Source organism: Vidua chalybeata, chromosome 8, assembly GCF_026979565.1.
Source record: "Vidua chalybeata isolate OUT-0048 chromosome 8, bVidCha1 merged haplotype, whole genome shotgun sequence".
In the NCBI taxonomy this organism is placed as follows: Eukaryota; Metazoa; Chordata; class Aves; order Passeriformes; family Viduidae; genus Vidua; species Vidua chalybeata.
This window is the reverse complement of record NC_071537.1, coordinates 13013448-13038737: the sequence shown is the minus strand read 5'-3', so window position 1 is coordinate 13038737 and position 25290 is coordinate 13013448. Positions and strand designations below refer to the sequence as shown.

At 49.4% G+C, this 25290-nt stretch overlaps 3 protein-coding genes across 8 annotated transcripts in view; 2 read left to right on the top strand and 1 right to left on the bottom strand.

Moving 5' to 3' along the window:
* Nucleotides 1–7339, top strand: part of MFSD13A (major facilitator superfamily domain containing 13A) — a 31099-nt gene extending 23760 nt beyond the window's left edge. For all 5 annotated transcript variants that reach the window (XM_053949014.1, XM_053949010.1, XM_053949011.1 and 2 more), the window contains exons 3-9: nucleotides 306–385; nucleotides 1202–1651; nucleotides 2513–2630; nucleotides 3600–3696; nucleotides 4415–4586; nucleotides 5136–5329; nucleotides 5544–7339. In XM_053949014.1, the coding sequence (XP_053804989.1) occupies nucleotides 306–385; nucleotides 1202–1651; nucleotides 2513–2630; nucleotides 3600–3696; nucleotides 4415–4586; nucleotides 5136–5329; nucleotides 5544–5797 (1365 nt within the window). In that variant the 3' untranslated portion in view covers nucleotides 5798–7339. The remainder of the gene's footprint in view (nucleotides 1–305; nucleotides 386–1201; nucleotides 1652–2512; nucleotides 2631–3599; nucleotides 3697–4414; nucleotides 4587–5135; nucleotides 5330–5543) is intronic.
* A 635-nt stretch (nucleotides 7340–7974) lies between these two features.
* Nucleotides 7975–23368, bottom strand: ACTR1A (actin related protein 1A). Its single transcript, XM_053949031.1, has 11 exons — nucleotides 22705–23368; nucleotides 17035–17099; nucleotides 16073–16148; nucleotides 15202–15327; nucleotides 14286–14410; nucleotides 13766–13982; nucleotides 12789–12881; nucleotides 11871–12045; nucleotides 10954–11015; nucleotides 10545–10585; nucleotides 7975–10154 (listed from the first exon to the last, which is right to left on the bottom strand). The coding sequence occupies exons 1-11, from the start codon at nucleotides 23095–23097 to the stop codon at nucleotides 10052–10054; spliced, it is 1476 nt and encodes a 491-aa protein (XP_053805006.1). The 5' UTR covers nucleotides 23098–23368; the 3' UTR covers nucleotides 7975–10051.
* Nucleotides 23369–24664: 1296 nt separating this feature from the next.
* SUFU (SUFU negative regulator of hedgehog signaling) overlaps nucleotides 24665–25290 on the top strand; it is an 89999-nt gene continuing 89373 nt past the window's right edge. For both annotated transcript variants that reach the window (XM_053948983.1, XM_053948982.1), the window contains exon 1: nucleotides 24665–24957. In XM_053948983.1, the coding sequence (XP_053804958.1) occupies nucleotides 24782–24957 (176 nt within the window). In that variant the 5' untranslated portion in view covers nucleotides 24665–24781. The remainder of the gene's footprint in view (nucleotides 24958–25290) is intronic.

Below are 25290 nucleotides of genomic sequence, written 5' to 3'. Positions count from 1 at the left end.
AACTTGGGCTTTTCAGTTTTTCCCACTTATGTAAAAATAGAACAAGCTGGGACAGAAAATACAGAGACTTTGTTCTTAAGACTGCCTTTTCTCTGTGGATGTTGGGGTGTTTCACAGGCTGTAAAAACCACTGGCCTTACTGCCAGTTGCCCCAAACAGGGGCATCATACAGTGGTGATGGGGCAGGAAAGGTGTGCTGGGACAGTTCCTGCTGATGGCTCACCATGCCAGCTCAGCACTGCTTGCTTTGGTGACAGAATGGAGCTGTCCTGTGGTTTGTTTCATTGTCCTGTTTTCTTTCCTAGACAGTGTTTCTGATCTGGAACAGCCTCAATGACCCTCTGTTTGGCTGGCTGAGTGACCGAGTATTCCTTAGCACACAGCAGTAAGTGAGGTTCAGCTCTCAGAAGAGTCTGGGAAGTTGTGTAGTCTCTGGGGAAGATGATGTCAAATTGGCAGCTTTAAAATGATGGCGCGGGAATGGCTTACTGGGCATGGAACTCTTAAATACCTCCTTTTCATGGCATCTTTGAAGTTCAGTGCTCATAAATGTTGTTTCAGTACTTGACTGTACAGAGAAAGTCACACACACCTATTGGGTGGATGTGACCCTAACCCTGAACAGTCATGAGTGGTGCAGAATCTAAAATATGGGCATCTAAAATCTCAAGCCCCTGCTATATTAGCAAGCCTATTAATGGGGTGTTAGAGAGTGTCTACATGGTTTGGGAGGCACAAGGGGGAAAAGTACAGTTATTTCCATGTGGAATGCCTCAGACCAGTTGTTCCCAAACTCTATAGGATGGGAGCTGAGGCAAGACAGCTCTGTATTGTTGGCCATTAGCATTTCTCGTGTATTTATGTCAACATTTTAATGAAAATCATGGTGTGGCTTCCTGCAACTAGGAAAAACTCATGAAAATCATTTACATTGCATGAAGTGCAGACAGTACAGCACTGTCAGGGAAAGAAATGCTCCAGATAAAAAAAAATCCCTTTTCTTTTTGGCCTTCTTAAACCCATATGTTCAGTGTATTCACTATTAGCTGAGAAGCTATCTGATGTGGGTGGTTGTTACTTGAACAAAAGCTGTATTTGTGATTTGTGTGCCACTTACATGACTTCCTAGGAGAGGAAGGATATGTGATTATGCAGGGTTTTGTCCAGGTACATAAAATATTTTTTTTTTCTTCTGTTGCAGGGCAGGAGCAGAGATTTCATCCCCTGAAGTAGTTCTGAAGAGGCTCAGAGCACTAAGCCACAATGGCCCCCTCTTTGCCATTTCTTTCCTGGCTTTCTGGGTTTCCTGGGCTCATCCTGGTTTGCAGTTCCTCCTTTGCCTTTGCATGTACGACAGCTTTCTCACCATGGTTGACCTCCATCACAATGCCTTGCTTGCAGACCTGGCTGTTTCAGCAAAAGACAGGACTAGCCTGAACTTCTACTGCTCCCTCTTCAGTGCCATAGGCTCCCTGTCTGTCTTCATGTCCTATGCAGTGTGGAACAAGGAGGACTTCTTTTCCTTTCGCATATTTTGCGTCCTGCTGGCCCTCTGCTCCATTGTTGGTTTCACCCTGTCCACACAGCTGCTCCGCCAGCGGTTTCAGGCTGATGGGAAAGCGAAATGGGACCAGGAATCAACTCTGAAAGAGTAAGGGTCACGAATTCTCAGCAGGGGCAAAGGCCTGGCATAGAAAACTAAATGTGTGAGAAGATCCAGAATGAGGCAAAATTTGTTAATTATCTCTTGTTCTTGTCTATTTATACAGTTTTCAGGATCAGCTGTCACACTGGCTCCTCTGAAAATAGAACAAAACTTTCTTGTGTCAGCCTTAGTCCAAACTGGAGGCAGAGGCCTAACCTGCTATATGGCCATCCAGTGTTTGGAACATGAAATGAGTTCATGTCTAGAGCACCCAGTGAGGCCTGTGAGTGGTAAAATGTCAGAAGCAGCTTATTAAAGCATTCATGCTTGAGCAAGAGACCACATTGCCGCCCCTGCCCTACAGAATTGGACAAGTGAATGTCTCTCCCTGTTACTCACTTCAGCTGCCTGATAGTGGCTGGGCTGTTGGTAGGCCACACCAAGCTGATTTTCCCTGTTCAACTCCTTCCTTGGGCTGCCTCACTTGTCATCTCTTGTTATGAGCTGCCAGCATTATGCTGTAGTAGCAGCAGATCCTGATGAGATCTGCCAGGTGAGCTAACTGCAGGGACCTGGAAGAGGAATGTATGTATAGTGGAATGGCTGATAAGAGGAGAATGCATTTCTGGACAGAAACGTGAATTTTGTGTTCAGGAGACAGATGTTCTTTGGGAGACTGTTGCCTGTGCTTCTTACTAGCAATAAGCTATCATTGTTGTAGACTCCACTGTTTTGATTGGTCCAGGAATATGAAAGGTCAGGATGGGAGCTGAGGAGAGACAGCTCTGCATTTACGTGGGGAGAGCTGGGGACTCTGTCTTGGTATGAGGGATTTATGGTTGCTTTTTATCCCTCCTTTTCCTTTAGGCTGTACATTGATAAACTCTCCGTCCCTCAGGAGAAGAGGATCACCCTGGCAGAGTATCTCCAGCAGCTCTCCCGGCATCGCAACTTCCTCTGGTTTGTCTGCATGAATCTCGTCCAGGTAGGCACAGAAGTGACACGCTGCAATTCAGAGGATGAGCGCTGGCTCTGGCTCTTTGAGATGGATGATTCAGCAGTATGTGAGTTCCTGAGGAAGGGCAGAGATGTTCCCAGCACTCACTTGCTCTTGGAGCTTCCTGCACATGCTGGCTGATTCAGCAGCTGGTAGCCACTCTCCCTGCTTGTGACTGAGGATACTTCCTGAGCAAGCTGTGGGGTGCTCCTTCCTCTCTCTGCAGCATAGGCTGGGTTACGGGGGCTGACTGAGCTCTGTACAGTCCATATGGGGTGCAGAAGCACAGGGCCTGGCTCACAGAAGGGATGAGTTTAGGAGTGCTGTTTGCTGGCGTGGCTGTCAGCACAGTCTCCTTTCCCTTTCCGTTTTCCTGAGGCTCACGTCACTGTTCTCACTGTCCAGCTGGATCCATCTCCCAGCTGGCTTTTACCATTTCTGTTCTTCATCCTCTTCAGTGATGACTACCAAATGCCGGCAGCCTGCCCAGCTTTGTGTGCTGCAGTCATGGCTCCCTGAGGATCCCTCAGTTCCCCTCAGACAGGCTCTTGATGCTGGTCTACATCTTTGTGTTCAAGCCTTACTGCCTTACCAATGTCCTCCTGCCGGCTGCTGCCTTCCTCCTGCCATGCCACTGTCTCCCCCAGCCTCATGGTCACTGCTGTCACCTGCTGGCCCTGTCTGCCCCAGCAGCACTGTGCTGTACAGCTGGGCAGTGGGGCTGACTTTGGGCACAAAGTGGGCATAGCTGATGGCATTGCAGCTCTGCAATCTCAGCCAGCAGTGTTGAAAATGTCACAGCCAAGGTCTTGCTCTGCTGAAGTACTTCAGGCCTATCCTGCATGATCCTTTGGCATGGGGCTCCTAGGACAGCAGAGCCTAGAGGGCTGTTAGCTTTTTCTCTTCTTTCTCACTGCTGTTCCTGCTGACCAGCTCGTCTGCATGCTGCCTTCACAGGTTTTTCACTGCCATTTTAACAGCAACTTCTTCCCTCTGTTCCTGGAGCACCTGCTGTCAGACCAGATTTCTGTCTCTACTGGATCCTTCCTGCTTGGTGAGTTTCAGATGGGACTGGAGGGAGCAGCTGAGTTACATAGGACCTGGCCCGAGTCTGGGTTTGCCCTTCCCAAACTCCTTCTGGGGAGAGGTGTGCTCACATGCAGGACTCTGGGCTGTAAGATTCACACATGCACATACCCCACATTTCCTTGGGACCTCTGAGTTGTCCTTCCTGGGCACAAAAGTAACTTGGAGCCTTTTCTAGTAAGGACAAGACACCAGACTCCAGAGAGGTATTGCTCTGAGTACTAGAGGCTGCAGAATGCATTGTTCCCAGGATGCAGCAGAGAACACAGCCCTGAATTTTATCCCTTTCCTTCTGCAGCATAGACCATTTCCAAGCTGTCATAGATGTGTGGGCATTGGTCCTAGAGTTACCCTGGGAGGGTTCTGTGCAGGCCAGGTTGATCAGGCACTCCTGTCTCTCATTTCTGCTCCAGGGCTGAGTTGCGGCCTCTGCATGACACTGGGCAAGTCTTTTCTTCCTCTCTGTCCATGAGGTTGATGGAAGAAGGTCTCCCTCTGTAGGAAAGTGTGTGCTGTGCCACAAAGCCATGGAATAAATCTGCTGCAGCCTTCTGTATATGCGAAGGAGCTACTCTGTGTTGTGCTGCTGGCAATAGCAAACCTTGCTGTCTCTCTTGGTATCATGTCTGGGGGCATGGTGGAAAGTGAAACTCCATCAAACTGTTTGTGTATCTGTCTCTGCTCAGGTGTTTCCTACATTGCCCCCCATCTCAACAACCTCTACTTCCTGTCACTCTGCCGCCGCTGTGGGGTTTACGCTGTGGTGCGAGGACTCTTCTTCCTGAAGCTGGCTCTGAGTGTTGTCATGTTCCTGGCAGGACCTGATCAGGTGTATCTGCTCTGCATCTTCATTGCCAGGTAGGCAAGCACTTCCTCTGCCCTCTGCTTCCTGGGAAGCAAAATGAGTTGTCCCTGTTTTAAGAAGAGGAGTGGAAGGCAGGGAATAGAGGCCAGGATCATACATAAGCCATGTGGTTTCCAATTCTGATAGCACATGGGACAGGTCACTGCAGAATCCACAGGCTGCTCTGCTGCAGAATGAGGGAGGTACTGATGTTCAGGAGGTCACAGACCAGCAGGACTGGTGGCAGCTTGCACCTGCATTTGCCAGCTGCTGAGAGCTTCTCTCCTCTGCAGCCCTCAGTGTGTGCTGCAGCTGCCGGTGAGCCACAGGTCCAGTGTGTCCTATCCCCCGGCCTGTTTGTGTGGCAGGTCAGGACTGATCTGAGGTGTCACTGCAGGGTACAAAGTCTTATTGATAGTGGTGTTCCTCTCCTGTAACTAGGGCTTCTGAAATTCTTATTTCAAGTGTGGGGAAACCTTTTTCACCCTTGCCATTTTTTCTGCTCTGTCACATTTTCCTGTCATTTGATAGCCCTATTCAGTGCTTTGCCTGTTGTTCTGCAGCAACCGTGTGTTCACAGAAGGGACCTGTAAGTTACTCAACCTGGTGGTCACTGATTTGGTGGATGAGGATCTAGTCCTGAACCGTAGGAAGCAGGCAGCCTCAGCCCTGCTCTTCGGGATGGTGGCTCTGGTCACCAAACCGGGCCAGACCTTCGCGCCTCTGATTGGCACCTGGCTGCTCTGTGCGTACACAGGTAAGGATGCTCCTGGGAAAAGCAGTGGAGCAGGACAGGGCAGACCTGCGAGTTCAGTGTCTGACACCTTGTCCTGTGCCCTGGGTGGGTGCAGAGGGCTCTTCAGTTGCTAACCTGTGCCTGGTCTCTGCATCTCCATGGGTGGTCACTCAAAGAGAATGGACAAAGATCCATCCCCACTGCCCCATTCTCACAAACTCTTCTCTGACACCAGGATACGACATCTTCCAGCGCAACCCCCTGAACAATGTGGTGAGTGCCCAGCCAAAGCTGGAGTCTGCCGTGGCCTTGGAGCCAACTCTTCGCCAGGGCTGCTTTTACCTCCTCGTCTTTGTGCCCATCACGTGCGCCCTGCTGCAGCTTCTCAGCTGGTCACAGTTCAGCCTGCATGGGAAGCGGCTGCAGGTGGTGAAGGCTCAGCGGCAGAGCCTGACACAAGGCCAAGCACCAGAGGTCAAAGCAATCTAAGGGTGCCTGAGCCCCCAGGATGCTACTGGTTCCAGGCTGGTGCTGGAGGGCAGGTGAAGGGCAGGGAGGTGGGCTGAGAGAACCTGATGTTCATGGTTCAGCTGTGAAATGCTGTGATGCCAATGTTTGCTCATTCCAGGTAGTCATCACTGGGGAAGGCAGAGAGGTTCAGCATGTGAGGGGCCTGAGATAGATTGCTTGATCTCAGGAGCAAGAACATTTCATCCCAGCCTGTCCCAGGGACCAGAGAGCTGCTCATTCCAGCAAAGAGGTGCTGGGTTGCAGGTGCTAGAAACAGACATCCCCAATGCACTTCTCTCTGCTGGGCGTGGCTCTGGGGAGCCACAGCCTGTCCAGCTGAGCAGGAGGACACTGCACAGGGAGTCCTTCCTCACTAGAGGCTTTCACTCTCATAAAGGGAGTGGGAGGCTCCTGAGGGACCAAGTGACCAAGGGAATGATTGCCAAACAGGAGCAGGGATGATAGGATTTTGAAGGTCTTTCCCAGTAACTGGTAGAACCCTCCAACTTGCAGTGCTGTGGTTCTTGGACCAAATCCACTCTTAAGCATTTGTTGTTTGCAGGACAATATCCTGCACAGCCAGGATCTGCTGGGTGTGCTGTTTTATGCTGAGGTTCCCTTCTCTGTGGCCTTGTAGAGGGAGTTGTTGCTGGGCTTGAACTGAGTTCAGAGCCTTGAGCTGTATCATTTTACTGGGCATCCCACTGCATGTGTCTATCCCTCATTTCCTCTCCACAGCCCCTTCTACTCAGTGCTGTCACACAGCTGTACCATGAGCCCCCTCCCATTCTGGGCAAGGTGAGGGAACCAGCCCCTAATCCAGCCACTGGAAGTGCCTCCCTGCCCAGGGCAATCCCAGGTGACTTGGTGAGGCAGCCTGGTGCAGGAGAGCACAGCCTGGAGGAGATACCCGGTCTTGCTTTTGTGCCTTCAATTCTTTGGAGCCTGTCTGACACAGTATTGGGCAGTCACAGGGTTGGGATTTTACCCCTGTGGGGAGGGGCAGACATCTCAGCTCCTCTGTGCTTGAAACAGTGCCCGAGTGAGATCATCTCATCTGCTGAGAGCAGGTCAGAGAGCTGCTGAGCCAGGGGCCCAAAGAGAACAGGTGCTTTGGTCTCCCTGGTTTTGGCTGAGAGCAGACGGACAGGTAATCACCAAAGGGGTCCCTGAGGCAAGGGAGTGACTCCTCAATCCCTGTGATGTGTTTGGGGGCAGGCAGAAGGGATGTGCCAAATCCTGTGCCTGCCTGCTGCAGGAGGGGGGGTTTGGCAGGCAGTGTTTGAAGCTGTTGCAAATTGAGGGATGTTCTTTTTTTAGTGCCAGGTTCCCTCTGGGGTCTCAGCCCACCAACCTGCCATCTTGCCTCAGGACATGGCTGCCTTCTGTCTTGGACCAAGACATTCCTGCCATGAGGCTACTGTAGTTCTTACTGGTTCAATCATAAGTTATTTCTGCAACTTCTAACCATGTTTGAGAATGATTCTCCATTTCATAAATTAAAGATGATCTTTTTCTGAATTGCTTGATGATTTTCTTCTAGCCAGTGGCTCTAGCCTGGCTGGGTGAACATAGTGCTGTGGGGACACAGCTGTGGCTGGATGAAGACAAGGGGACAGCTCCTTCTCCACAAAACTTGCACTGAGGCTTGGCTGTTTCTGCAGGGGGCAGAGGGGATCACCTGCCTTTGAAGGGAGGCATCACTTACCCCTGCTGCTTTGGAAGAGCCCAGAGTTAGGTACGTCCTGTTCCTACACCAGTGGCTGCTGGGGACAAAATGGGACAGTCATAACACTGGGCACTGTGCCACCTCCCCAGGGCCCACCCTGTGAGCACAGCTGTACTCACTGCTCTCTCTGCAACTACCTGGGCTGCACCAGTTCTTCTCACAACAGCAGTGGCATCACCCTTGCCCTCTTCCAGCCTTTTCACCTGTCTGCAGTGACAGAAGACTCAGGGATAACACATGTAAAGGAGAGTAGATGTGGACACCATGGCTGCAGCCCAGGAATCTCCTCCCACAAAAGCCAGACCAGGAATGCAATCCTGGACCAAAGGTAGTGTCTCCCTGCAGTCTGCCCAGCAACAATTCTGCACAGGCAAGAGAACACAAGTTACCTCCTTAAAATTGCAAATGTGGGCAGAGGAGGCCAGAGTGTTGTATATGAATGACTTTATTTAAGTATGCTGGGCATCACCAGGCAACATGGTTTGGACAGTGCGCGAGGGAACAGGCAGACCAAACGAACACTTGATTGAGACAGCACCATCCTTCCCCAGTCACTGCAGGTTACAAAATGGAGCACTGCTGCTGCAAGGCCAGTGGAGGTGCTGGGGGGATGGAGAGCACTGCCTGGGGTACGCAGTAATGGAACCGAGAGGAATTTGCTGGAATTCCCCTCTCTGTGCTGCAGCAAGCCAGCAAGAACAGAACCAGTTTCCCAGCAGAAGGCTGAGCACTGATGGCTCTTTTCTGACAGGTTCTTGCTTAAAAAACAGTCTGCTCCAATGGGGTGAGGGGAACAAGCAGCCTGGCCTCAGCTGGGAGAGACCACCCTACCCACCTGCCTACAGCCTCTCCAAACCCATGGGTGAGCCCCAAGAAAGTGGTTCCTGATGCTTACATTCATCTCAGCTGGGGCAGTGCACTGGCCTTTCCCTCACCTCTGTGGCAATCCTCCAGCTCTTACCATCTCTGCACCTGAGAGTGACCCCAAGGTGATGTGTGGCAATTAACAGAAAGGAGAGAAACCGGGAGGAACTGCCACCAAGCAACTCCAGCTCCATTGCTACTGCCACGTTCTGCAGAAAACTAATAGGAAAATTAGAAAGAGAGCACCAAATAATGCAGAAGTAAAACAGGAACAGTGGCATGCCCCAACACAAGCAGGTCTGCAGGCTGCCCAGGGCTGTTAGAGCAGTACAAGCAAAGCAGCCACCAGGTGAGCAGAAAGGCACTGCAGTGCAGCAGAACACAGCCAGCAGGACAGCTTCCTGCTCACACACGTGCCACTCACACTGGCCTCCCGGCGTGCTTTACTGTCCTCTCCCCTGGTGCATTCCCAGCGAGTCCCCGCGGAGCAGGGGCAGGGTGGTGGTGCAGGGCTGGCCTTTCCACTAAGCATGGGTGCTGTGTGCAGTGCGAACATCGGGCAGCGGGCAGCTGGGCAACAGGTGTTCAAAGAAAACCCAAAGCATAATTCCCAGGTGCTGTGGTCAGTATTTGAGAGATCCTTAGACATTTCAATAAATAAAACAATTCTTACATTACAATGCACCTTCCCAATTATTATTTTGCCCCAGAATGGATAAAGTACACAAGAGTTATGCCTGGCTGTGAATACATGCTCCCTTTGCCCTGACATGGCAGGAAGGAGGGAAACAGCCTCAACTCTTACAAAGAACACGAGAAGTCAGCACTGTAAATCTTGGCAGGTTGAGGGGGAACACACAAGTGCCTTCATGCCCACTCCGGGGTACTTGCTTCCAGAGGAGAAAAGATATTTAAAACAAAGTACGAGAGAATAACCGTCTAGTACAATGATAGCTGATTAGATTTGCTTTGTTCTACTCCATGCAATACAAACTAAGTCCTATCACCAACTTCTCCAGCTGTGGTGCAGACCCCCACATCAGGCTAAGAAGTTACACACTCATACACACACTCACACGCCAAAACAGTGGGGGCAAATGGACTTAACTGTTGAGAATGTGCTTTCTCTTAATAAAAAATATATTAAAAACAACTTCAAAAACTTACTGATGGTGAAGACACCACTGAAGAAGGAAGTAGCTATGGGGCCTCAGCTATGTGTTTCCAGACAATCCAGGCATTGCAGTCAGGCTGACTAAAGCCTGCATGAGCAGTCTAAAGTGGTCGGCTCCCTTCTGGCTTGCCAGGCAGTTTCTATAAGCTGTTCCCTTTGTTTTTGCTTATTTGTTTTACAATGACAGATGTGACTGTGATACAGAAAATAAGGGACTGAAATGAAAAAGGAATGGGCCATTCTGGAGAAATTTAGATTGGTATTTTCTCCATTCCATTAAAAAAAAAAACCAAAACAAAAAAGAAGTTAGTAGTACTAATACAACCCTCCTGCTGCTGTCGTCTTTGCTCAGTGACATCGGGGCATGCTGGCGCACACACACACACACAGGCAGCTCTCAGACACTCGGACTCAAAAAAGCGAGTTTAAGTGAGTCTTCGGAGGAGACTGAGGACAGGTCCCAGGGCTAGAAGGTTTTTCGGTGGATGGCACGAGCTCCATCTTCTTCATATTCCTTTTTCGAAACCCACATTTTCTTAAAGGTGTCCAGAGAGGCCAGGATAGAACCACTACAGAAAGACAGGCATGTTACAGGTTAAAGGAAAATGCTGGGGGCACTCTCATAGTATCTCTGCAGAGACGGTCTGTTTCTATCGTGATGCTTCCCCATGACAGAAGGGTGCCTAGGGTCAGTTAGCCACGACAGACACGCTCTCTGGACAGTCAGTCCCTCTCCCACTATCCTCAAATGTGCCAGTGCTACAGAGCCTGGCACCACCTGCCCCCTGCCACACAACCTGGTGACTGCTGCTTCAAGAACACACCAAGCATTGCCCACCTCAGCAACACAACCCCTCTGACACACGGTACCAGTTGGGATAACAACATGAGAGCTACTGGGCTGTGCCTCCCCAGCCCAATCCCACAGCAAAATGTGTTGCTGTGCAGCACATACATACCCAATCCATGTGGAATACAATCTCTCCTGAGGAGCTGATATCTGGAAGAAAGAGAGAATCAGTCTGTATCTTCCCAAGCTCCAGTCTGCTCCTCCTAGCACACTTCATTCTGGCTAACACCTGACAAACACAAATGTGGTCTCTCCCAACAGAAAGACACCTGGCAGTGCCCCAAAACAGCCACTCTGGTCCAGAATCCTGCATAGGGGTCATGTCAGAGGAGCCACCTTCTCAGTGATGAAACCAAACTGATTTTCATCACAACAGCAAATGCTGTCAGGCATGTGAGTGTCTCAGGAAAGGCATGTCTGATTTGAAGTAAATGGCAGCTGCAGTCTGAGCAAGGTTCTTTCAAGGTCACAGAACAACACACTTGGTAAGTGACAAACACAAAAGAGATGGCTCTTACCCTTATTTTGACGTCCTTCGGAGCTAGTTTCTTCACTTCGCTCAACAGCCTGTCACCAAAGCCTACACAAGACAGAAAATGTGTACTGTGAGCACCTCAGCAAAATCCCAAGTTCCATCCACTAACAATGTGGACATGGCCTATGCAGTCCTTCAAATAGCCCATTCCACATCTTACAGAGACTCCAGTCTGGGGAGGCACAGAACAGAGACAATGACATAACAGGATTTTGTTTCACTAAGAGCTCAAACACTGTCACAATGGGCTCTACTCCTCAGCAGCAACCTGAATCAAGCAAACAAGGTTTTTAGCTAGGACCTCCTTCTTCCCTAGGCATTCCTCCTGTGTCCAGCCCATTAGTACAGGGGGTTGAATGGGAAGACCAGGATCTATTTGGAGCTGTCAACCAGTGGATAACAGACTGATGGGTTCTGGCAGAGGGTATCTTTAGGTCAGTGAGTACCAACTGAGCGCTGAGGGGATGGGTTGAAACCTTTCCGCACACACATAGCTGACACTCATGCAGGACTAGGACCATTGAAATCTCACCTATCAGAGACCTAAAGAAACCTTAGAAGATGGAAGAGTCCTTTTTGGTATCTAGTCTCAGATATTGTGAGCTACAGCAGCAGAAATGAACACAGCTATTCAGTCCTTCCACAGGCATTGATTGGAGGAAAACATTAAAAGCCCCCCAAGCCCAGAAAGTGATGTACGAGGGCAGGTGTCCTGCATACCCAGCAGGATATGACGAAGACTCAGAACATTAGGAAGTAAATGCCCTGATAGAGCAGAATTTACACAGCCCTCACCTCAAAGGACAAACTGGGTGATCTGGGTTATCTTCCCAGTTTCACATGAGAAAGAAGCAAGAGATCAGCTATGTCATAGCACACTGAAAGAGAAGAGGCAGGAACCTTTGAAAAGTGTGGAGCCTCCAGACAGCACAATGTTGGAGAACAGCGTTCGCCTCAGATCCATGTCTGACTTTTGAATGGCAAAAACGAGCACTTCATGAAGTCCTTCACATTCCTCCCCTATCAGGTCCGGCCGGAACAGGAGCTCTGGGGCTCGGAAACGGGCAGGGCCAATCTGCAAGAGCAGAAGTTAGGACAGAGAGAAGAGAAGAGAACAGTGTGGCTTTGTTCACTACCTGCAGATGGGCCTGCCTTTCTTAGGTGAAGCTTCAGAGTAATGACGCTTCCTGGACATTCATGCTGCATCACTAGATCCCAAGTGAATGCCACTTTGGACTACAACTCCTAAAAAGGGCACCATTTCCAATTTGCAGATGAAAGAGATGAAGAAACTTGCTCAGTCCCATACAGCAGGTCTGGCATAAAGGGAGCAAATCCAGCCGTGGTACTGGAGGCAAAACCTGTATTTCCTCTCTTTCTACCACTCTTTAGTGGGCTCAGTCTTCTAAGGAGTATTCCTAATTCTTCAAATCAACTGTTAATGCACAGGAGACAATTCTAGGCAAGACAAAAGGCACATAAAAAATCACTGATGGATTTAGTGAGCTGACACCTACCCACGCTCCATACATGATCTTCATAAAGTTTGTTAGATCAGAGCCTGCTCTCAAACAGCTCTGAGTCCCCATTGTCATGCTGCATCCTTACCCAGGACTTCTAGCAGAAATTGTGAGGTTTCTAGAAAAGTTTTCTTTTCTTAAAAAATTCTAGTGCCCACTCAACAGCCTAGGATGAGTTATGGTCTTTTAAAATTATCCTTTCCCACCTAACACCGCATGTAATTTCCCATCACTTGGGAGCTTTTTGGGAAACCCTGTACCTCACATGAGGAATTCTCCAAGAGTGGTCCTTACAAACCTCAATAGTGCTTCCATCTGGCAGGTAGTACTGAGCCTTCTCAGTCTCCAGAGTCTCATCCTTCTGGGGGTTTATTGACAGGTAGCAGGCACGCTGGAGAGGAAACAGAGTCAGAGACACGTAAACCCAAATGCCTCTGATAAAATGTTTTTCTCACTAACAATCAAAATCCACGTATCCCTTTGGAGAGACTAATTTCAACAGTATTATGTGCTGGAGAAAAGACCTTTAAGGCTCACAGCAGGTAAACTACCTTGCAATATCCCACTGATCCCTAGCTGCCATGGATTTTACTCCATGAAGGGAAACAAACACTACTGAAAACTATCAGCAGACTCTGAAAAAATGCAGCACAGGTAAATGCAAAACTGACTCTGAACCACCAGCCCATCTTCACCTCCATGTTAACAGCCTCTAAACAGGGATTAATTTTATTTTAACTATAACTCTCTCAGAATATGGGACAGCTGAGGTTGCAAATGACCTCTGGAGGTCATCTTGTCCATGCAGGGTCCCCTAAAGTAGGCTGTCCAGGACCACGTCCAGATGATATTACCAAGGATGGAGACTCTACAACCCTCTAGATAAACTGTGCCAGCACCTGGTCACCCTCATGCTAAAGAAAGTTTATGTTCAGACATGATCTCCTGTGCTTCAGTTTGTGCATCTTGTCCTGTCACTGGACATAACTGAAATAAGTCTGGCTCTGTTTTCTGTGCACCCTCCTTTCAGACATTTATATACGTCAATAAGACTCTCCCCAAACATATTTTGTGGCTCAACAGTCCAAGCTCTCCCTGCCTTTCCACATATAAGAGTCCTTTAATCATCTTAGTGGCCCTGGACTCCCTAACGTAGATAATGGATTTAGGTGCAGAGCTAGGTAGCCTGGACTTCCCACCAGATTTCACAAGCCACAACTTCTCTTGAGAAGAAATCCCCTCTTGGACAAACACAGAAACAAGGCAGGGCATCACCTCCTTGATAGTCTTGACAATCTCAAACTCAGAGGTTGTGTGGAAGTCATAGCCTTCCTTCCGGAGATAGAGACGCAGGAAGCGGGAGACATCCCGGCCAGCGATGTCAATCCGCATGATGGAGTGAGGCATGGCAAAGCCTTCATAGATGGGAACCGCATGGGTGACACCATCCCCAGAATCCAGCACCACTCCCGTGGTCCTGCCGGTCGCGTAGCTACCAAAGGGACAAAGGCTCAAGTCAGAACAAGCAACTCAAAGTGAGCCCAGGCAAAAAGCACATCCACGCTCAACTCAGGAAGCAAAGATTTCACATAAACCAGGCCTAAAAAACTCTCAAAATGCAAGCTCTGTTTGCAGTTCAGCAAATTTCCTGTAAACTCTTTATTAGACAAATTGAGTTTCAGTTCTTGGATTAAAAGGAGGGGGAAGACATCAGTGAGGTCTCCCACAGGTTTTTTTGTAGAATGGATTCATGGCAACATTCCATAAACACAAATCAAAGACGAAAGACACTTACAGGCTAAGCACAGCTTGCATGGAGATGAATAGTGCTGGCACATTGAAGGTCTCAAAAAACACCTCAGCAGCACGCTCTCTGTTCTTGCGCGGGTTTAGGGGTGCTTCTGTCAGCAGCACAGGATGCTGGGAAAGAGAAGAAGGAGCTGTGCTGCAGTAACCAGGAGGCAGTCAGGATGTGTTTCTAAATGTTTCTGCTTATTTATTCACTTTAGGAACCACTGGTGCAAGAGGGCAGGTACAAAGGAGTAATTTCAGCTAAGCTGTATTAGACTGAATAATCTCGATTAGATTGGAAGACCAGGAGCATTCTGGTCTAGTTATGAAGAAGTGTTAGGAAATGTACTCTGTGAGTAACTCTGGCCCATGAAGAACAAGTAGGATGACTCGCAGTGACAAAAAATCAGCCAGATTAGCCAAAATACACACCCTAAGAAAGGGTGAAGGCATATGGTCAGTCTTTTAGCGCAGGCAGACAGAAATATTCCTACTCCACAACTTAGATTGCTCTCAGACATTTAATAATTTTTTGGTCCAATCCTTCCAGACCACAGAACTGTGGTTTTCTCCTTCCTCACTTCAAATCATGTCACTGCTGAGTGGATATGCCTGATGTGCTGGCAGAACAGGAAAAGTCAGAAACACTTGGCCTAGAGTGGAATCATTAGAGAGAGTGTGAATAGCAAATGTGAAAGGCAGATTTTCAGTTAGGCCAGACAGACAGATCTGGAGAAGAATTCTGCTTGGACTCTTCTAGTGCAGTATCTCCTGAGAGGTGAAAGAACCCAATTTAGCAACAGACACACATTCAGAAAGAAGGCCAAAGGAAAAGTCCCAAATGTTTCTAAGTTCCAAGGCTCCTGGTGTTACACACGCACTGAATGACGCCTGTGCCTTTACACAACGTGGTCTCTCACCTCTTCTGAGAAAGTCTGGAGCTGGTCTTTAGAATACACGTACTGCCAGATGCGCTCCATGTCATTCCAGTCCTTCACTATGCCATGCTCCATCGGGTATCGGATTGCAAGAAGACCTCTGTGCTCCTGAGCAAACAGGAAAAACAAGAGCATTCCAACAATCACACTTCTGAGCGCTGTGACTGTGACTTACTGTCAGACTCACCTTCAGTTCTGATTCCACTAAAAGATAACTTATCTCTAGCATACAGGGCAAAACCTGAACAATCATCATAAACATCTCTCCCTAAGAAGCCAACATTAGACAAGGCCTTTCCATACCAAGTAGGAATGTCTACCTACATCTGACATTTGCAGAGCATATTCCATCATAACACTTTTAAAGTCAACAGACACTTATCATATGGTATCTTTGTACTACCAGATCAGCCATGATATAAAACACAATAGGATGTTACTGGGAACTGCAGTTTGAAGGGCTCACAAGAAATGTGACCACACAACTGACTACATGCAGACAGAAGCAGGACTGTGGAGAGAAGCTTCCTGCCCATAGCAGGGAGATATACAGCAATTGGGTAGGGTCCATTTCTAAAGTTCCCAGTCAAAAGTATGTAACCATAAAGACCTAGAAGTAGCCTAAAAAGAAAAGAGATATATCAAAGGCCTTGGGAACTAGGTCTGTGGTCAACAGATTGGCACAAGAATTTCATTAAGCTTCACACTCCATCTTGGACACACATGCAAGTGACAATCTGTTCTACTCTTCAGACTTACACAATACTGAAGAACCACAGCCCAGCTGCCACATCCCCCCCTTACAGCAGCACACTGAGACATATGGACAAGTGCAGTGTACAGGTGTTCTTACCTCTGCCTTTGGACCAATGAAAATGTCCCCTTCTAAAGCACCGGCCATAACGCGAACGTGCTTTGGTCTGCCCACACTAGAATAGGGACAACAGAGTAAATGCTTCTATAAAGAGCTCAGATGCACTCAAGAATTGCATACTTTGTGTTTCTCTCTGTCCCAACCAGAACTTTCTCAGTGGGTGAGTCTGGGGGTGCTACTAGGTACAGACAAATCCAGGTTTGCTCTGAGCTAATCTCAGAAATCAGAGGTGAAGGGGACAGATTGTAGACAGTTCTGAACTGGATGGAAATAAACCAGCCGAGTCTGGCCATATTTTCACTGATTATTCAGGACTCACCTGTTTCAGCAGTGCCTGGGATGAACATGGCTAGACTGAGCAATTGTCTGAGGTGATGGATCCACATGTGCTGCCTGATCTCAGGCAGACCTCTCAGATTAGACATTTTTGTCCCATTCCCCACCGTCCCATACAGAACATATTGCTCAGAACACAAAGCCACTCACTAAAAACCCACCACACTGAACATAAAGCCAGTGACTATTCAGAGTTCCTGTTCCAGCAGTCTTCATCCTGGCAAAGCTCTTTGAAAACTTACAAAAAAGTCTGGCAGGAATGAAGACATCATACCACACACTGAAAAAAATACAGAGGTCTTCACACTTCTTATCCCAAATTTTACTTTTTCCAGGTCCTTTTCCTCATGTGTGCAAATTAAAGGATCCTACAGCTTTGGTTGTGTGTTGAGCCTGACAAAGTGATGTTATCTTTTACAATGTGTATGTGTCCCCAGAAATCTCAAGATATTTAACAGCAGAGCTCTCATCTCCCTGATGCTTCTTTGCATCAGGCAGAAAAGAGTAACTCTTTTTCCATTCAAAAACCAGGCAATTCTCCCCTCTACATATCAAAGAACTGGTACACAGTATTAAGAAATTACCAAGACCAGCAGAATACTTACTAGTTAGGAAAGCAATATTTTGGTATTTGATCGCCCGCAAAACCTGCTTTAATCACACCCGAGCCCTGTGGAAGCAACAGACAAATATGTGAGTTTATCACTCATTCCATCATCTTCACAAGTTTTAGAGGAGTAGCAAAGTACATCAGGACTGCCAGATCCTCTCCTTTCTACTAGGAATAAAGCTCCCCAGAGACTGACTCTCCAGGCTGCTTGGGGATGGGAAGTGCCAGCTTGGCTGTTGGAGGGAGTGACTGGCACACTCTGGCAGTGACACATCTCACAGGGCACAACCATCCCATGCACCCTGGTACTGCTCTGCACACATCCAAACAAACACTGTCCTGTACAGACGAGTATTTTTCTAGCCAGGGTTACTGTGAGGGGTGCAGGAGGCTAAATCCACACTCCACAGGTGTCTTATCAATATTAGATAACCTTTGAGGGGAAGAGAACACTCCAGAAAGCCCAGCAAGAGCTACAGAACTGCCAGCTTCAGGAGACACTGGAAGAACGAAGGCGACAGGCCTCTCAGAAGGAGATTTGGAAAGGATGGAGGGAGGGCAGATAAAGTCAGAGAAGGAAGTAGCCAAGAATTATGAGCAACAGACTGGAGAAGAAACTGGGGAAAAGTTGATAAGATGGGGGATGAACTAGCTAAGGCTAAGAGGCAGAAGTGTGGTCAGAAAAGACACTGGAAACCAACCCGGACAGTTGGGAAAGGACAAAGGTGCCGGTTACACTGCAAGGGGTAAGGCTGGGAGCAGGAAGCACAGCTGAAGGGATAGAGCTTGTTCAGAAGAGCCACGGAAGAGATGAGAGATGGCAGTCGGGAAGGCACAGGTCCAAAGAGCCTTCTGCAACATTCAAAGCATCAAACACAGAGTGGGTAAAACCAGCCACAGCAAGGCCCTGGCAGGGAGTCAGTGCCGGGCATCTGGCCCCACAGCTCATTCCCTGTCCGGAAGCATCCTGGGAACACCATCATCAACTTGGATCTGTGCTGACTCCTTCCCCTCCTCCATTTCCTCTCCCTGCACAAGGGAATGACATCTTGAAACAATGAGCAGCTTGCAGGAACACCCAAGTTTTGCTAAGGAGCGGATTTTCACAGAATCTCCTCAGATAAGCCGTTTCACTGGTAAGCCCAGACTATCATGGGCGCAAGCTCTTCTGCAGAAAGAGGGGCAGTTCTGCTTAGCCCTATGGTGGGAGCAAAGTGTGTGCAAGCTTGCACTGAAAGCTGTGACCTGTGAAGTGTCTGTTCACTCTCAAGGGCTCTGCAGTAGGAATGCTCTGGTTTGGAGGCCAAAAACATATTTTGGCTACCCCACCGCATTTTAAAATGAGTAGCAACACAGCTCCTCCATAGCTTTCCACTTCTCACCACCTCTGCATGGGTCAGCATCACCACTTTTGCTTCGAGGCTGGGGCTAGATGAGTTGCTCAGGGCTGTGACAGGCAAGCCCTGGCTGCAGTGATTTCCGATGCTGCCTTCCCAGTGCCAGAGGTTACCAGCCAGAGCAGGCTCAGCAGAAAGGAATGTGGGGTGGCCCCAGCCTCTCCCATTCACAGTCCAGTGTTCTACTGCCAAGCTACTTCCATCAGCAGTTTCAGCAGGGATGTCAGGTTCTGCACAGGGTATGTGCACTCTGCCACCAGAGTCAGGATACTCCTGCCTCTAAACCACCAGAGTCAGATTTGCCAGGACACATCTGTAGGAGAGAAGTGTCAGGAATACTCTGCAAACCAGACATAGCTATTTATAAAGCATATGAAAGGCAGATTGCTTGAATCCTTGTCTCCTGATAAACACCTGCAGCCAGGCTGGCTCCAGGAGCACACCCAAGCTGCCAACTGGGCAGGACTAATTACTTCCTTTCCACACAAGGGACTCAGTTCCAGTTGCATCCCAAGGTCCGCACTAACTGATATCAGTGTGACAAAGTGGCAGGTGAAGTGTTAAAAAGACTTCCCTTGAGACAGACTCTGTTCTGGCTATTCCCTTCAAAGTGAAACAAGGAACAAACCAAAACCACTATTCTGATTTTTCTTATCATAGCTTATAAACAACTCTCTACCTGGGAAAGAATACCATCCTATGGCAAGTCTTGCAGAAAAATAATTGAATGAAATGCAGTAACATAATATAACCACATTAGAGTATTGCACTTAGTGAATATTTTGTTCAGGATAATGAGTGATCTTGTTGCCAGCACATTCTGCTGTAGGGAACTGGTTTCAGGAGAACAATGATGCTCCTATTTTAACTCAGAGATTAAAACTTCCTTATCTCAGGCCAAAAATTGCCCAGTGTGTCCTGGTGAGATTCCCAGCAAGTTATGTATTTTAAGATTTACATACTGAAGTTCAAAGTTAACCAAATGTGTTGGGAGTTCAGAACTTCAACTTGGAGTCAAACACAAATAACTGCTTTGAATGTGCCGGTGGGATGGGGCTTCAACACAGTTGTGCTTCCAAGTGCCTGGGAATAAACCAAGAACAGCTGTTTGATATCACTGCACTACAAAGACCTGACTGCACCTTCTGACCTATTCAATTTTTCTTGAAAACATTTTACTTCTTTGAAGATATGTGCACACTGAGTAAATCTGTTTATTATAGACCAGTTTGAGATTCCTATGCAATGAGAGGAAAATGTTTACATTTTGAAATAAGTCTGATTCAAAAGGTTTAAAGACCTGTTTATTCATCTTTGTTTCAAATAAGCAAAAACACATGCATCTTCTCTTCTGTTACAAACTCTGATTTATTAAAACTTTTAAAAAATTGAAAAATTTATATACTTCCACCAGTAACTATCCTGGCTGGGTTTTCATTCCATTTTATCTGGCAGCGGTTTATTTATTTTTTTTTTTATTTAATCTGAGCAAAAGAAGAAAAGAAGAAAAACTTCATGTAAAATGTAAAGGTCAAGGAAGATAAATTCATTAAAAGTTCTTGTGAGTGTCTTGAAGGAACTTAACATACCTCATCCCTGAACATACCTCATCTACTAGCTCTGTAACCAGTTGGTTATGGATTCATTCATCTTGATGCATTTAGGACTCAAATTTAAATGGAAATTGCCAATCAATCTTCCATGTAGCACTTTCTATGGAGAGTGCACATTTCATATTGTTGTAGAACTGTTTTATTTGATACAGAATTTATAAGATCAAGAACAAACCAAAGACACAAGAGCTCTTGATGACAGCTCAGCTGCATAAAATGCCACCACTTAGACTAAAAGGCAAACAAGAAATAATTCTATGTTCTATGGAGGTCAAGGAATTTGCACTGACTTAGGCCACAGCTGGACTACTGACATGTGCATTATGTTCAGCAGGGCTCCCAGACCATTCAGAGAGAGCTTGTTGGACTGCAGATGGGAATACAACTCTTAAAAATTAGATAATGGAGAGTATAAACTTGTGCTGAGGTACAGCTCCAACCTTCCACTGTACATTACAAAGCTCTCCCTGCTGAAAGCATACAGCTAAGAGCAATTTGTGGCAAGAGGAAAAAAACTCCCTGTTAATTTTTTAGCTACAGAACTTCATGTCCTTTTGGAACACACTGAGATTCTAGAGCAGGGCTGGGACTGGAGGGGTCTGGCTCTCACCAGCTCAGTATCTCACTTCCCCCTTCCCACACACAGGCACATGTGAGACAGGAAAACATTCAGCCTTCAAAAGGTGCCTGCAGTTCTCTGCAGAAAAGCAGTAATGGAACAGCAGTGGGAAGAGTGGTACCTGCTCTGTGCAGCTCCACTTCCCATCCTGCCTGAACTCCAAAGAGTAGCAAAAATGCAGTGTCACCACGAGTCTCCTTGGCCCACAGCCTGCCAGCATTCCAGGCAGATGCTACAACAACTGCTCCATTCTCCTTCTCGTACAGGGAGGGGAAGGGGGGAAGCTCGTTTATCAGAGAGGCAAGAACAAGAATTAGCTTTTATAAGACCAGCTGATAAAATGAAAAAAGACACAGAATCAGCTGCTAGCACATGAACCCTTCTTCAGGTCTGAGGCACAGGCGGCAATCATTGCACTAAATAACAAAAGGACATGCTGAAATTAAATAGGCTGCTACTACTCTAATAGCTGAACAAAGTGATCCTCACAGCTCCAGAACATCTAGAGGTAACTTTAATGTTTAGCTAATCACTCAACAACACAGCAGAATCAGTGCTGATACAAGCATTCCTAAAAACAATCAACCTAATGCATTTTTAAACATCTTCAATAAAAAAGATACATGTTTTTCTCAACATAGTAAATTTCACTGCTTACTCTCATTTTCTATTAGATGCTTTCCTTCCATATCTAACCCAAATCCTTCTGCTGTAAGATTCCAGGGAAATAAAGCCAAAACTGTATCAGAGAGCTCAAGCTGTAGAGAGGAATTTGGGATCCATAATAAAGAAAAAGTCAGAAGAATAATCGCCTTTATCTGAGAAGACTTACAACCATTCACCTTATGGAGAGTTAAAGAAATAGACTGAGAAGTGCCAGGGCAGGAAACCCAATTCATATGGCAAAAAAAATCAGGAAAAATTAAGCTTGTGGAAGAAGAATGGAGCACAGTACTGACCCTTCAAAACAACAGAATCTCAATCACTGGCGATAGAGGTCAGAAGGGAGGAGCATGGGTTTGTGACTCAGTACACTGAAGGAGGCTCCGTCCAAGACATGCCCTCCCATTCCTTCCTGGATGGTCCTTCCTCCTGGGAAGGCAGCATGGATGGGGCAAATCAGAACTGGACGTAGAAGTACCTCAAAGAGGCACAAAAGCACTGTCACTCATCTCCTGCAGAGCTATTACATACACAGACTGAAGGTCTGCTTTGTGCTAATGAGCACCATCAGCACATTGGAGCAGCCATCTGCAACACCGCACTACGCTGATGCAACCCTGGGCACAGATCCTTTAGCAGTGGCATTCTCTTGTTGTGAACGGCACTGCCTTGTTGTGACCACTGTGCTGGATGCACTGGAGGAGGGGGAGTACATGAGGTCAAGGCTTCTCTCTCGCTGGGCCTGTGAAGGGTGCCTGGCTAGAGAGCATTGTGTCCTGCATGGGGCCAGGGAAGCGCCAGCACCCCCAGAGCTTGCAGGGGGTCCAACCACAGCCCGCCAGGAGCACGCTGGAACCCTGGCCAAGCCTGCCCCACAGCATGCTGGGAGTGTGGCCATGGCCTGGCCCAGCACCCCCATTGTCCCCCGGCACAAAGAGGGGTGGGGCGGGGCCGGGGAAGCCCCGCCTGACTGACAGCTCCAGCTGCCAATGAGCGCAGGTGCTCCGGCGACAGTCCCGCCCCGCTCCGGCAGGTAGCGGCGGGCTGCCCCGCTGACTGACAGCTGTCTCAGCCAATGGGGGCGCGCCGCCCCTCCCAACCAGAGGCAGCTCAGCGGCGGCGGGGGCTGCGCCCCCCAGCGCGGGGCTGCGGCCCCGCTGCGGGTGACTGCCAGTGGCCCCAGCCAATCGCGACTCGCCGAGGCGCAGCGGCCCCGCCCCCCGAGGACGCCGTATGGCGCCGTGCGAGGGCCGGAGGCGGCGGCCGAGCCGGCCGAGGTTGGGGGGGTGGCGGCGGGCGGGGCGCGGCCGCCCCGATGACAAAGGGATTGCGGGCCCTCCCCGCTCCCGGGACGCGCGGCCGCCCGCACTCACGTTGTCTATCACGACGGGCTGGTTCGCTATCACATCGTAGGACTCCATGGCGAGGACCCGCCGCAGCCGCCCGTGAGGGAGCAACAGCCCAGCCCTCGGCGGCGCATGCGCGGAGCGGCGACGCGGCGCCGCCTGGGTGATGTATTCCTGCCGCCGCGGCGCCTGCCGGGAGCTATAGTTCGACGCTGCGCAGAGTCGAGCGGGGCACGCCGGATGCTGTAGGCCGGCGCCGGGAGCGAGGCATGCCGGGAGCTGTAGGCTCGCGTCGGTTGCGGGGCGTGCCGGGAGGCGGAGTGCGGAAGAAGGGAATCCTGCGGACGCACCCACGGCCGAGAAACCGGTGAATGTTGCGGTCCAGGAGACAGCTGGGTGCTTCCACCAAAAACGCAGCATCGCAACTGGCTGGCTTACGCTTAATAGATTTCCCCCTGCTTAAATTTTTCAAATAGGAAAGGAGAAAAAGGTGATCCCATCAACTTCTGTAGAGGGGATCTATGACTAAGGAAAGTGTTTTATTATCTCATAATTTCATGTGATCATCTTTACCAACTACTGGTCATAACGCATCTGGTCCCTCCATGAAATACCAGTTTCTCTCCATTTTTGAGGCAGGAGAACCACAAAAGAGGTGTCAGTATAAAGAATGCACATCATGCACATTTCAGTATTGAACAATGAACACACTGTTATTTTTCATTGACTAAGTATTCTAAAAGCACTTGGAATAATCGATGACTGAAACTCTGGGTCTTGAAACTAATTAAAATGGATTTCCAAGGCAGTGAGCACACCTGAAGGCTTGGCTCACCTGTCTTGTCCCACATCTCTCCTGCAGACATGGACTTTTCTGTGTAGTTCCTGCCTTTAGCTCCAGTAGATAAGTTTCATCCCAGATGTTTACCTGTAGCAACCTTCCCCATTCACCTAGTCTAAAAGAGGAAGTTTTTGTACAACAGGATTGAGGGGTTTAAATTAAGGCCAGTGTTGTATCACTTCAGTGAATGCCAGGAGACACATTATAGGTGTATCGAGCCAACACAGCCTTTTGTACACACTCTGTTACATTCACCTTCTCAGCTGACTGCAGCTGACTTCTCGGGCAGATGTCACAAAAAGTAGTATCATGGTAACAGGACAAGTGAAACATTTTTCATTGTGGGAAATGAGGACACCAACTGCTCACCTCCTTTATCAGAGGATTGTCATTTGGCTGTCAGCTTGTCAGCTTCTTGACCATGTGTGTTCTACCAAATGGTGTCGTGAATGTTTTCAGAATAAACTCTCACCTATTTAAGTGAGAAATGTGAGCATGGCGCCCAGCATATAGCTCAGTTTTTCTATTTGCTGATTAACAAGCAGGACCCTGCTCTAGCAAAGGTGTGAGGACTACTGCACACACACCATCCACATGTACATGCCCGGCTTTGCATGTCCACAGCCGTAGTTGCAGCTCAGGAATGAGCCAGATCGTCAGTGTGCTTGTGCACAAGTCTCAATCCGCAATCAGAGAGCCCCCAAACTTCACCTATTGGCAGCTTCCAGCAGCCTCCAAGGGCCTGCAGACAGAGAGAACGCACGGGGAGAGTAAAGGTGCCTCGAGCACTGGAGGAGGTGTAAAGGCAGCAGTAACAAGCCCCGCTCTGCTCCCAGGCCTGCCCGGTGCGGGAGCCCCGCTCCCCCCGGGACCCGCTCCGCGTTCCCGCCACCGCCTCGCGCGGCCATCGCCCCGCCCATCGCGGGGCCCCGCGCTGCCGCGAGGGGGCGCGCCCGGGACGCAGCGAGGGGCGGGGGCAGAGGCGCGGCCGCCCTCCGGGCCGCGAGCTTCCATTGGTCAGGCCGTCCTGTCACTCACGCCGCCCTCGCAGCGTGGCCCCACCCCCTCCGCGCGGAGCCCCGCTCAGTGCCGCCATTGGCGGAGCTGGTCTGTCACTCACGCGGCCCGGCAGTAGGCCCCGCCCCTCCTCCCGCGGCCCCACGCAGCCGCTTGGGCCGGGCCGGGCCGGGCCGGGAGCGCCGGGCGGGAGCGGAGCGGGTTCGGCACCAACTGGGACGGGCCGGGACCAGCCGCCTCCGGGACATGGAGGGCGTGCGGCCGGGTGGGGGGCCCCCTGCGGGCGGGCCGGGGTCCGGCTCGGGGTCCGGGTCCTTCCCGTCGCTGTTCCCGCCGGGGCTGCACGGTATCTACGGCGAGTGCCGCCGCCTCTATCCCGACCAGCCCAACCCGCTCCAGGTCACCGCTATCCTCAAGTACTGGTGAGGCGGCCTGGATGGGGCCGGGGTCCTGCGTGGAGCCGGGGGGAGCCGTGGGGCCGGCGCCTTGTGTGGGATAGGAGAGGGTTTGGGAGGAGTAGTGGGAGTGGGAGAGGTTTGGGAGAAGCACTGGGGCTGGGGCTGTTGCACGGGGTAAGCTGGAGGGGCTGGGGAGGGTTGTAGCAAGGGGAGAGGGACTGGGGGTTGCGTCCTGTGTTAGGGGTGAGATACAAGAGTTTTGGGGACATGCAGCAGGTCTGCGGATGGGGGGATTGGGGGTGCAGTTGGTTGCCTAGGTATGTTTTTGGAGGGGGCTCCTGGGGAGACTGTGCTGGC